General features: G+C 38.5%; 1 protein-coding gene across 1 annotated transcript in view; it reads right to left on the bottom strand.

Moving 5' to 3' along the window:
* pth2ra (parathyroid hormone 2 receptor a) overlaps positions 1-13127 on the bottom strand; it is a 67413-nt gene that overhangs the window by 17093 nt on the left and 37193 nt on the right. The window contains exons 8-10 of the mRNA XM_059343331.1: positions 13041-13101; positions 7192-7258; positions 1217-1311 (exon numbers count right to left, since the gene is read on the bottom strand). Coding sequence (XP_059199314.1) covers positions 1217-1311; positions 7192-7258; positions 13041-13101 — 223 coding nt within the window. The remainder of the gene's footprint in view (positions 1-1216; positions 1312-7191; positions 7259-13040; positions 13102-13127) is intronic.

Raw genomic sequence — 13127 nt, 5'->3', positions numbered from 1 at the left:
GTTTTTAAGATTTCCTAGTAGTTTCATTTTTTGCGTTTTTTAAACAGAACCGGCACATTGGATAAAATATTTTGTCGTTTTCACCCGTGAGCACTCTTGTGTAAACAGGACAAGTTACCTCTCATGTGATTTGAGTCAAAGAATTCTCCTCTCCTTCTTTTTTCTGTAGGTCTTTTTCCCATATTATACATGAACAATCTGAGTACGTCGGTGGCAGAAACGCGGACATACATAATGTTACACTGACTGTGCAAAATTGCCATTGCAGAGCCATCGATTAATACTTTGTTGTCGGTGTTTAAATCGCTGTCCCATATAATCACTTTTGCAAAAAAACATGAAAAATAGAATCCAGGTTTAAAAATACCAAATTTGTCCTTTAACTAACAGTACTATGATACATCTTTTATAAAGAAAAGTTGTCATCGGATCTTTAGAAAAGTGTAAGACATGACGTGTAAAGTAGTAATAACCCATAGAGGGACTGGAGTCCCTGGAGTCATATTGTTAGTGGTTAAGTTTAATCAACATTGAAAATCTTTTATTCACTTTCACATTTTATCAAAAGAATTTTGCCCACAACTGTTATCACTCATCCGCTTCCAATTTTCTGCACCCAATCACTATCCTGTTTTCTGAATCCGCTCATCTACACAAAGCAACCTCGCTTTCAGCATTCAAACAGTGTTCCTCTTGGAAAATCAACTGTGATTATAATGTTTTGATGTGATGCGTTGACGGCAGCACCAGCAGGGGAGGAAAATAGTGATAATTGCAGATGTGGAAAATGCTAGAGCGTGCATGTATGTGTGTGTGCGTGTGCGTGTGCATGTGTGTATGTGTACATGTGTTACTCATATTGCGGGGACATATAGCTATTTACACAGTCACATTGTGGGGATTTGCATTTGTATGAATGGTCAGAATGTCCCCACAACAGAAATGATTACATGTTAAGGTTAAACATAAGGTTTGAGTAAGGTAGTTTGTGTTTGTCGGTGTGTTAACTTATTTGCATTCGTACTGTAAGCATATAAATGTGGTCTGGTTCCTCTACTTGCTCCCAACAATTTAAACCTCCTGACACATTCCCTAATCACCATCATCATGTAGCACTGTGTTAATTGAACACTCAGTTCTGCAGCAGGCAGTTTATCAGCCAAACCCTGGACATGTGTAGCACTGATTTTACAGAAACATTCTATTGAGTACTGACCTGTATTGTTTCCTGGTGTCGTATCTCCCTGCGTTGGTCTCTCGAATTTTAGTAGCCAACACTCGTACGATATTCACAAACAAGATAAAGTTGAGCTGAAACAGAAGAACATCAATAGAAAGCTCATCATTTATGCAGTATGTGTTGTTCCTGTTGTTTTGAGGGAAGTCAGAAATAATTTGTTTGTTCTTTTGCTTTCATACCATGGATGAATCAAATAATAGCTACATTTTCACCACTGGATCCAAGTATGTTCAATATATTTGACATCATTTCATATTCACAAAAGGCATATTATTACTGCAATTTTATCAAATTAAATAAAGGAAAACACATTATTAAAGCTGAAATCTGTAGAATTCCACCATGATTCAATCATCACTTCATTGTTTCTTGAGTGAAATGCCGATAACTCGTTCGTACAAACAAATACAACTTTTCTCACTAGAAAAATATGTATTGTCTTTCCAATCACTGGCCATTTTTATTTACTTACTATCCTCCACCATATAGATTGTAAATCTGACAGACATATTGAAAACATCCTTGAATCTAGTTTTAAACTACAACAAAGTATAGTACAGTATCTAATTTTCTGAGATATTCAGGGTTTTTTTTTAAAAAGTGTTGAAAGACTTTGTTTATTTTTGTGGACAAAGGGAGTAAAACGTTTTAGAGTTATATACAGACCCTGAAATGACCTATTCTGGTGATCAATGGAGTTTTCATTACAGCAAAAGTTATTTGCCAAGTTCTGGGATTTCTTCTCAGAGACGTTAATGAGGCTGAGGCAAAGTAATTTGAAAGATGCAAATTGAGTCTTGCGTTTTCCACAGCCAGAGGCTTCAGCCAATGATTCTATATCATCCTTCCAGTACTAATCTTGGATGAGCCTAAATGAGAAAATGGTAACAAATACAGTCCCAGAACGCACACAAAACATGCCAAAACTAACAGTTTCCAAACTTGAAGAGTTTTCTCATGAATTCATAACTGCTCCTCTGCAGTTATTTGACATGAGTGAAATTAAGCTGTCTGTTAGTTTGGTGAGAACACTTGTAATTAGTTTACATCCTAATGGGAAAGTACAGTTTGACCCTGAAAACCCAGAAAATTTGTGTGATGAGGGAAAAAATAGCATTTAGACTATAGAACCCAAACACATATTATTACTTTTCCCAAAAAATATATATATGTCATTAAGGGCAATGATGATTTTAATTAATGCCATCTGATCACAAAAACAAACTGTGCATTTGGCACACAGAGCTGATGAGATGTCACTTCCAATATCTATAAATATAACGCTATGTGACATGTGTTTGGCATCTTAAATATTAGCGATATTAGTCCATTTGAAATTGCCTGTGGATGACTGCACTTTTCTTTTGAGTGGTGGTAAAATGAAATCAGAAATATCTAATCTTGAAGGGCTTTTCATACAACCTCTGAAAAAAGCAACAATCCCTCTCTCTCTCTTTTACACACACATAGCTAGCTTTCAATTTTTCTCCACATATATTTGCATATCAAGTGATGATGCACAATCAAATGTCATATCAAAATAACTAGTATAGAACAGAGTCATAGGTTAGTAATGAGAAAAAAAGGTTTGCTTTCTTGTCATTTGCTGCTGAAAAATTCACCAAAAGTCATACAGTTTGGCACTAATGTTTTTTTTTTTTCTTCAAAGTCTGTGTCTTAACCAATTTCAAACTTCTGCTTTGTCTATTTCGCCACCAAACAGACAAGCAAAAAATTGTTATATTGTTTTCAATCTTTTTAACTTAAAGGAATAGTTCAGATTTTCTCAGTTGAGGTTGTATGACGTACGTAGCCACAGTCAGTGTATACCGTGTAGTAGATGATTGTCTGCGTGTTCCCAGTGTGGAGAACCAGATGCGTTTCAGGCAGGAAACCAAAAAGGGCCACCCAAAAACGGTTATACATGTTTATGTGTATGCAATATTAACGATATGTCCACAGATTTGTGTTGCAATCCACAGCTGTTTTATTTGGCACCACTTTTTCTCAACCACAGAACTTCCATGTTCCTACGCATTAGTGCTGCAGATCGACAGTTTTGGTCCAAATCAACAAGTCCCACTCATGGCAGCTATAGCTCTCCAGGTCTGTAGGCACAGGTTTACACTTTACACACCAGTACCACCAGGTAGCCTGGGCTCTTTCTCTGGCTTCACATGGGGTCTAGTTTCAGCAGAAGTGTCTCCTTTCTCTTTTAGCACATGCAGTCCGCAAAAGTTTTTCTTCTGTATATTCCAGTTCATAAAGATATCCTTTTGTCGCCATATTGAACTGCATTTCATTGTCTTTGTCATAATCACTCATTTTTATTGTCTTCTTGTATTTGTCCTCTCTTACAAAAACTAGATGCTGGATTCTGATCAAAACAGCTGATGCAGTGCGCGAGGCATATTAGCTGTCATGTCCTCCCTACGTCTGTTTTCCCGCCTTTAGGATTACCTGTCTCCAATCTCATTGTTTCCACCTATGCCCTTACCTTGTGTGTATATAAAGTCCGTGTCTCCCTTTGTCCTTTGCCAGTTTGTCTTGTCCCGTGTCAGAGAACCAGCGTCCATGTCATTGTCAGGTCTTGTTGCTTTGATACTTTGTTCGCAAGAGTGTTTTTCTGTTTGTGTTCTTCGTCTTAGTTTAGCCTCGTAAATGTGATTTTCTGTTTGTTTCCTTATTCCTAGGGAATTAACTTTGGTCTAAAGAGTTGTGCATTTGGGTTTGGGTCCATAGTTCAGTCGTGACATTAACGTGTTTATGCGTAGGAACATGGAAGTTTTACGGTTGAGAAAAAAGTAGTACCAAATGAAATGGCTGTTTCTGTGGACATATAGTTAAAATAACATACACATAAATGGGTATAACCTTTTTTTGGGTGGGCCTTTGTTTAGGTGGTTATAATACGTTTTCTAACAAGCCCCAGTCAGCAGTCTATAGAAAACTCACTTCAAAAAAGTAAGGCCAAACTAGCCCTTTAAGTGTTGTTTCAGTGAAGCAGTTGCCTATGGAAGTTCCAAACAAGAAAATAATACAATTTCGAGTACAGTTTAGATATTTAAAACTATTTCTTAATTGAATTTACAGAGCAGTGACTCTACCATGATATATACCATTACCATGATGCAAATTATACATACATACATAGTGATATTGGACTTTGGCCATTTCTCCCACCCATAATGTGAACCAAGTTTCTTAGCAATCGACCCAAAGATGAGTAGGATTCATCCTCTGGAAACCATGGATGTCTGTACAAAATTTCATGGCAGTCCTGGCAGGTACTTCAGTCTAAACCAAGTGATATCAATTGTTCCACACTGTGGTTAAAAAACAATTTGTAAGATCCGCTTAATGCTTGAGTTGTTAAATGAGTTTGTGTATTACAACTCTGTCAGTTATTAAAAGCCCATTTCTCAACAAGCTATCTTCCACAAGGACAAAGAAATAATAACTTCCATGTTCTCAAATTATTATGACATATTAGAAGTAATGAGAAGTTATTCTCTTTGTAAGGATTATTGAATTCAATGTGCAACATTGCAATTCGTCTTATTTCAGCAGGCCAAGACAGCGAGCGCCGCATTAGTTCTGATAAATGAAATGAATCTGCAGGAGACTTTTCCAATCACAGCTTGGTAGCAAGTTGATTCACTCAACAGAGAGACTCTAAAAAGAGACTTTCAACAAATGTGTATTTAGTTTTTGTAGTTTTGTCATTAATTCAATGTGTTGTCTCCACAGCAAGACACTGCATAAACATACTTTGTATTCCCTCCTTTTTTCTTAATTTGTGCTTTTATAACGGATTCCAACGTTAGAACCCTCCAGCCATCAGGGAGATGTGCACAGTATTGAGCGTAAAAGACACAGAGACTATTGTTAAGCCTCATTGATTTTCATGATTTGCTTGGCAACAATTACTCATGCCATAAACTACACTTGAATTCAAATTAGAGGAAGTTAACGAGAGCGGCAAGAAGACAGAGTCATTACTTGCTTCTGTAGAAGCCACCTTAGTCCACACGCTGCCATGCACTTAATCTCTACATTTACACTATCCCATTTCAAATGTCTGTAGTGTATGCATATGCATGTTGAGTAAAAGTAATATAATCCTCTTATTTTAAGGACCATTTCTGCATATTTTTTTCTCTATAATTAAGTCTCTTCTCACTTGTTTGCTAGTGCACTAGCACCTATTGTCCGTGCTGCCCCTTTCTATTTAGAATAACATCATTAAAAGCTTGAATGTTCAACCAACTCTGAGGTTAATTTCTGTCTCAGGGTTAATTGTGCACAGAGGGTTTTTTGCTTTAGTTGGCTACACCCCTGTCTGCACTCTGTGGGCACTGGATGTTTTGTATTCAAAGCACACACAACACATCCACATACAGTTGGCATTGTTTTTTTTGTTTTTGTTTTTTTAAATGTATCCAAACCACCCCTGAAGAAAGCATTGAATCTCATATTTGAGTGTCTTAACCCAAAAAATCTGAAACTGGGGCAATGTACCAAGGTTGAGTAAGCACTTGACAGTGCTATTCATATTGCAAGAAAGAAAATGTATCAAAAAGACGTATTGCAAGACATGTCAGTTGTGAAGAAATGTGGGGTCTGTGTGGTGCATGGGCATGAATCACGTCTAACTTTCTTGCTGAACACTATAATTCTTATCCATGCTCAGCTAGTGGCTAATGCCTTCTTCCCTCCTTACGCTTCAATTTGCAGCCATCTAAACTAGGACATTTGGTGTCAAGGGTGCAGGACAGTTAAAGGGCTGGCGGAGAGGGAGGAACCTGAGGCAAAGATATACTGCATGAGGTGAAAAGGACAGGTGCAGCCAGGTGTTCTGCAAATGACATGAAGTTCAGTTAGTTTGGCCCGTTCAGCATTCAAAGCTGCAGTAATTGTTGTAAAAGTATGCACATGAAAGGCAGAAATCTGATGGTGTGAGGTTTGTCCTGTCTCACAGTACCAGAACGTCAGTATCTCCACACTGTATTTGCATTGCAACAGTACAGGAAAAAGGCCTGGCAATGTCAAATAAAGACTTTTTAGTCATTTGGATCAAGAAATAATGAATCAAAGAAAAATGACTTGACATTTTAGTTTTCACTCGTCCGTAAGGCTTCAGATAGTTAAAGGAGAATAACATGACTCAGTTGCTTGCATTAATTATCCATGCATTATCCTTAAACGAGTATCCGAACTCAGGTCACGGGGGGCTGGAGCCGATCCCAGCTGACATTGGGCTCGAGGCAGAGTACATGGACAGGAGGCCAGACAATCAGAGGGCAGACACATAGAGACAGACAACCATTCACACTCTCACTCACTCCTAAGGGCAATTAGAGTCACCAATTAAACCAAAGCTGCATGTCTTTGGATTGTGGGAAGAAGCCGAAGGACCCACTCTGACATGGGGAGAACATGCAAACTCCACACAGAAGAGCCGCAGGCCGGAGACATTAATTAATGCAGTGCATCAATTATACATATTAAATATAATTATATGAATTCTGAATATCATAATCACAGACATATTTAGCACATTTTCTTTAATAATGTACTCGTTAATAATCAGTGTGTCTTGCCAGGTCTTTTTCTTCTGGCTCTGTGGAATCACAATAGTCATAGAGAGAGCTGTTTGTTTTTGACTGCTACTGCCTATTAATGAAGCATTTGGTTATGCAGTGGTACATGTTTTTATTTTTAAACACTATTTATTTAATCTCTTTCTTGAAATACCACCAACAAGAATCAGTTTTGTGTGAGGAACTGAAGTTTATACCAAGTGTAATGATGTCTGGGATGACTGTCCTGTTCTAGAGTTGATTCTTACTTCAGCTTCAGTAAGAGTTGCACATTTATTTGCAACTTGTCAAGCTACAATCACACTTAGAGATGACCAACAACACTTTATTCCACACTCACAGTCTTACCCCAATCGCTGTCAGGATGGGAACCTGGTAGATCCACTTGATGTTAACAGCACTTAACTCCCAACACCTTCAGTTGACACAAATACAGAGGAGAGGACTGAGTTAATGTAGCAGGAATATATCAGTACTGATATTCTTTTTTTCTTTTTTAGACTTCATTAAAAGTGTAACAAACTCTTTTGTTTGTCAAAAGAATCGGAGATAAGATTACAGAGATATTGAAGACCAGAAAGCCAAGCCAAATGTTGGTGATGCATTTCTTTTTAAGTCTTTTCCTCTTCAGGTTTAAAAAGATCAGATGGATTTCCATAAATTCTTTTCTCACTTGCCTCTCAGGGCTTCAGTAGAGAAGACGCAAGAAAATCAGAGAAGAGGATGATGTGGAGAAACATGCAAATGGTGGCAGAAATAATTAGAAATTAAAGATAGATGGCAAAACAGCAGGAAGGATCATTTAAAAGGGAAAGGGGAAGAGAGAAGTCTTGGAAAGTGCATGTTTGGAGTGTCTGTTTTCAGGTTTCTGAACATGTTTTTCTTTTTCCTTTTCTTGATGTTTTCAATTCGTGCTTTTACATATTTCCAATCTAACTTTCCTTTTGTTATTTTGACCATTTTCCATTTTTGACATCACAGATTCTTCTTTCACTTTCAGTTTCTATTCTGAATCCATTCCATATTGCGTAAAATGTTTCCATTTTTCATGTCAGGTTTTCAGTTTCACTTCCATTTCATCGTTTTAAATGACCTAGTTTTGCCTTGTAGGAGAGTCAAATTGTCGTCCCTCTTCCAGCGTTTCATCTGAGATGTTTTTTCAGCAGCAGAGCAGAAGCAGAGTTTTATTTTGCACTGCTGTAAGACACACCACAGGCCATTAAAACATATTAGATGTTGAATTATGTCTAATAAAACGCTGCAAGAAATTCTTGCTTCTTCTCCTCTCTCCCTTTGCTACAGATGTTTTCATGCTGGCATCACCCCATATGGGTAATTTTTCGTGTCGTCTATGTGTCATTTCTTAACTTTGTTCATAACAGGTAGGCAGTGACACTGGCAGCGGAGCCACCAACTGCTCTTTGAAATGACCAAACAACAAAAACCATTTAACAGCGATTCTGTGACAATCTTCATTTACCAGTAACTTTTCTGTTGCTTAAAGCTGCCCTCCAGCCAAATGACTTATTTTTTAACAGTTATGGTTGTTTCTCAAACTGAGAATGGGGCTGTGGTTAAAAGCCAGACGTAATCCATTAACTTGAGAAAAAAATTGCATTGTTCTTTCAACCAAGTTTTGGGTGAAATCCGCTAACTTACAGAAGTTTGGAAAAAAGTGATACTGCACTGGATTTGATAAATTCACCATCTATCAGACAAGAATTGGCACAACACACAGAGTGTTTCTTTCTCGCTCTCTTCTTAACCATCTCATCTTGATGAGGTAGCTGTATGGCTGCTGCTGCTCTGAGGAGAAGCAACACTGCATGCCCCCGTACAGTGCGCCACAGCATGGATAGACATGTTTAAAATACAGTCTTGAAACATTCTGGCGGGTTGCAGCATCCACCACAGGCCGCTGAGCTCCCACCACCAACTGTTCGATGATTGATGTGTTTATTTCCTGTGTGCTCCCCGGCTTGCCCCTGCTGTCCAGACCTGGTGCTGGTAGACTTTTCAAACTTACAACGCAAACTCAAAACTACATTTCAAACGTAAGACCTCTCTGACATGTCTAGCCGTCTTGCGGGTTGTTGTGGCTGGCAGGAGGAGACGGTGAAGAGACAGTTGTAATTCCATCTGTTAGGATATTGTGTAATTCATTGCTTTGATTGCACCCATTCTCCCATACACATAATTGGCACTGTAAAAAATAAACAACACACTTAACTAAGATGATACACTATGTTAACTTATCAAGATATATTTTGTGAAAAAATGTGGCTAATCAATATTGTCAAGAGTTGCCTCAGTAAAATATAAAATATAAATTTGTCAAAATAAACTGGAGGGAGTTTTACATTTTTGTTTACATTACATCAGACACATTTTGTGCCATGGCTACTAATCTTCGTTTAAAGTGAAACTAGCAGTTCTGAGACTGTTCTGGTGTCATACTGAACAGGGTGAAGGAGTTCGGCCTGACATTCTCTATGTATGTGATCCACCAAACAAAAACTTCAAAGGAAAATGTGTATCATATAACACAAACATAGCTTCCCACATTGGGGCTGCTCCAGGAGATTATGCAAATATAATTATGCAGCGACATCGCAAACACTGAGCAGACTTCAAGCCTGTGTACTTTGCATGTCACGCATACATGCTTTCTAGAAACAGTTATGTGAGTGAATTAGCATCAGAGTAAAGTTCCTAAACTTTCATGGCATTAACACAGAGTTGTCAGCTCTAAAAACTTCACCAATCATCTATTGAAATCTCAGAGGGAATATTAAATGTGAAAGCACAGAGTTGTTAAGTAGCACTGAACTAATGTGAAATATGTTCCTTCCCGACAGTACGAGGTGACTGTAAGTCATAGCTGTGCCTCTTCCAAAAGCCCACATCTAATATATGAGCATTAACCACGACCGCAACAATTACCACCAAGTTATTTTAACCCCTCTCTGACACATCCCCACCAACAAGCATATAATTAAACAGTGTTCACTTCTGTTCCGCCAAGAAAGCAACAGTACATTGTTTGTCTTATGCAGTGCTCACCATAATTCACATATTCCCCTAAACCCAGAGGTGGTTTATTTGTGTACAAACAAAGCTGTAGACACAGAGGCATGCTCCTGAGAAATAAATAAATATGTGGCTTCAAGAATGTTTGCACACAGGTTGCATAGGGCACAGTAAAGACTAGGAAGGGCTGATTGAACTAGAGAAAGAAAATAATGTTAAAACAGTAGCCAAAATAACACAAATAAATCTTGAAAAATTCTTCGTCACATTGATGAGCTTTGTAAAATGAATCTGCTACAACTAGGTTTTGTAAAATTCCGTATTGCCCAGAAAATAATGTCACACTTCCTCTCAACCAGGGTTTGTTAACAGTCAGAACAGAATTCAATACATTATTCACCAGGGTCCTCATTTATCAAACTGTGCGTAGAAAAGGTTCTAAATTCTGTCATGAGAATGAAACGTAGAATGTGTGTAAGTACAAAAAAATCTGTATTTATCAAACGTGCGGACACCGGTCGTATGCACACTTGTAAGGAATCAATGATGATAACCCACCTGTTCTTAACTACCATGCTCATGCATGGTTAGGGTCATTTGCATTCAGAAACGCCTCCAATTGACCATATATGGCAGTGACACTCCCTTTAAAAATGTCTGAATGGATTTTTTTTCCCCTAACCGAATCATGGTAAAGAGGAAGAGGAATTTCACGGACACGGAGATTGAGGGATTTGTGGGAGAGGTTGAAACAAACCAAAATATATTGAACACTTAATGCAGGTGTGACCAACAAAAGAACACTCGCGTCACAGCCCATAGACAGGAAATATCTGCAACTGGAGGAGGACAAGCAGCAACAACCCAGCTGTCACCCATGGACACCCGTATTGGAAGCATCATCGGAGACACAGCACAGCACCAATAAGCCAGCCATCCTCAACAGCTCCTGCTTGGAGGTGCACACCGACAGAGCTGTTCTGCAGAATGAATGAGTCGTGCGTTCCTCCAGGCCACCGGGCAACAACGTTTAACAGAGACATAGTTGAATCATAGATTATTTGTGCATTGATCGAATGAAACCCTTTCCTGTTCACGTAACTGAATTCATTGTGTTATGGTGCTTTTAATGCGATGTAGGTGCAATCTATGGCTCCAATTATGTTTGGGAATCCGGCGATGGCGTGAAATCCTCGTTGATGATTTCGGCTTGTTGGTGATGTCTGTATGGGAACTGGATGTAAATTGGGGCCAGATAAATTATTGCATCCAACACTGCCGGCATGAGTCTGCTTAGTGTCGGCTGCAAAACGCTGAAATGTTCCAGTGGCCAAAAATCCCACAGTGGACAGGAGCTGGATGTGCACTGGGATGGCTTTGGTGCGTTTTGTCTCTCGCTCCAAAATGGGTTGTAAATCACGGCATAAATCCATCAATATGTTTTTGGGGAAGCAGTACCTGCTGAGAAGCCACTCTGCTCTCACAGAACAGATCAGCACGCTCTTTGAAAATGCGCTCCCTGCGCAGTGTACGGTTCTCCAAATCCTCCAATAGAACGAGATAAGCCATGGTAGCCTTTTTGTATTTCAGATTTTCTTTTGAGGTTGTCCTGTCACAGCTGTCTTTTATAGCTTGTCACATCAATCATTCAAAATGTCTGCTAAATTGACTATTTAAGAATTTTTATTAATTAGATGAAACAGGGAACATGTGTGAAGTTTGAGATAGCTGAACAGTGTGACTCCTTTAATGGGTTCTATTTGTAGTTTGACTGATCTACCACTAGATTTTGTGTGTACACATGGTCAGAGCTGTGCTTAAATTCACACACGTTCCTAAGCACAAGTACAAGTTGATCAATTCCATACTTTGCGTGGGAATGTTCTTACGCACTCATTACGCACACATCTGTGCATACACATGGTTGATAAGTGAGGACCCAGGTATTTTGTTCTGTAGCTGTCAAATATGTTCAGGGTCAGTGTCTGATCTGAGAGGAAACACTGGACAGGTGACAGGGTCCCCAAAGAGTAGTACACATAGTCAGTGTAGTTTGGAAAGTTTGCTAACTTTCTGTATTGTAAGTGTGATATGTTAGCCTGAAAACAAGAGAGTAAAAAGGGCTGCAGTTCAGTATTACCAAAAGGTTCTGAATATTGTCAAGAATGATTCTCATCCAGCAGCTCCTCCCTTTGAAGAAAGTGCTGCCATGAAGGTTATATGGCCAGTTTTGTTATAAATCTGTGCGGTTCAAAACGAGTAGGTTCCCTGAGGCTGTCAGTTGTGTCAGACAGTGCTGAATGGTAACCCGCTGGCACTATATGTCAAGTTTTGTTTTCACTGTCAATGAATGTCTTCTCTGCATTTATTTATGTATTTCAGGTATTTTGTGAATTTTGTCTCTTTCATGATAGCTTGAAAGTTGTCCTTTTTGTTCTGAGAGGGTGGACTATTTTTTTTTCTCAGCTTTGTATTAACCCTCTGAGACCTGTGTGAGCATCGGAGCTCCCGGCCCACGTTTTGTTTCAGAGGCTGTGCAGAGGTGCAGAGGAGTGGGTTCAGTCCTTAACTCTATTAAGTCTATATTATATGAAACTATAAAGTCCCACCAACACGCACACACATTACCTTTTATATACAATTCATTTTGTATATTAGTCAATTAAAAGAGCCTACTTCTCACTTGACTTATTACCTCAGTAAACATGTTCCTAATGAGTTTGTGGTCTCAATCGATAGTTTCAAGTCTTCTTTAACACAACATGTAAAGTATTATCCCATTTGGAATAAAATAGATGGATATATGTCAGCTGTTAATCACTTATGGGTTTAATGTTCAATGCCCATATGCTTTTTTATATGTCCAGATACTTTTGGCTATAAAGTGTACCTGAAATGACTTCTTTTAAATGAGAAGCTCCCCTTTAGTGTTATTTTACAAAATAAATCATGCATGTTTAATTAGAGTTCACTGATGATTCAAATGTCACCATAATTAAGCAATAATTATACTGTCCAAAACTCTCTCTTTTTTAATCTCCCTTCATGTTTAATTTCGAACACATCCTTTAGACGTGTCAACCACTTTAAAATCTTGGTGTCTCGAAGTTTCTTTGGTGTAAAAGAAGAAGACCTGCATTTAGAAACAGTGTGACGTGCTCTCTTACCTTGCATCTGCTAGCGTTGCCCTGACAACCGCCCACACTGCCACAAAAACAGCTGGAACACCTGAAATTTACAAACAAAAAAATAAT

The sequence above is a fragment of the Centropristis striata genome, chromosome 10 (assembly GCF_030273125.1).
Source record: "Centropristis striata isolate RG_2023a ecotype Rhode Island chromosome 10, C.striata_1.0, whole genome shotgun sequence".
Classification (NCBI taxonomy): Eukaryota; Metazoa; Chordata; class Actinopteri; order Perciformes; family Serranidae; genus Centropristis; species Centropristis striata.
Note: the sequence above shows the minus strand (reverse complement) of the source record. Positions and strands in the feature narration are given on the sequence as shown.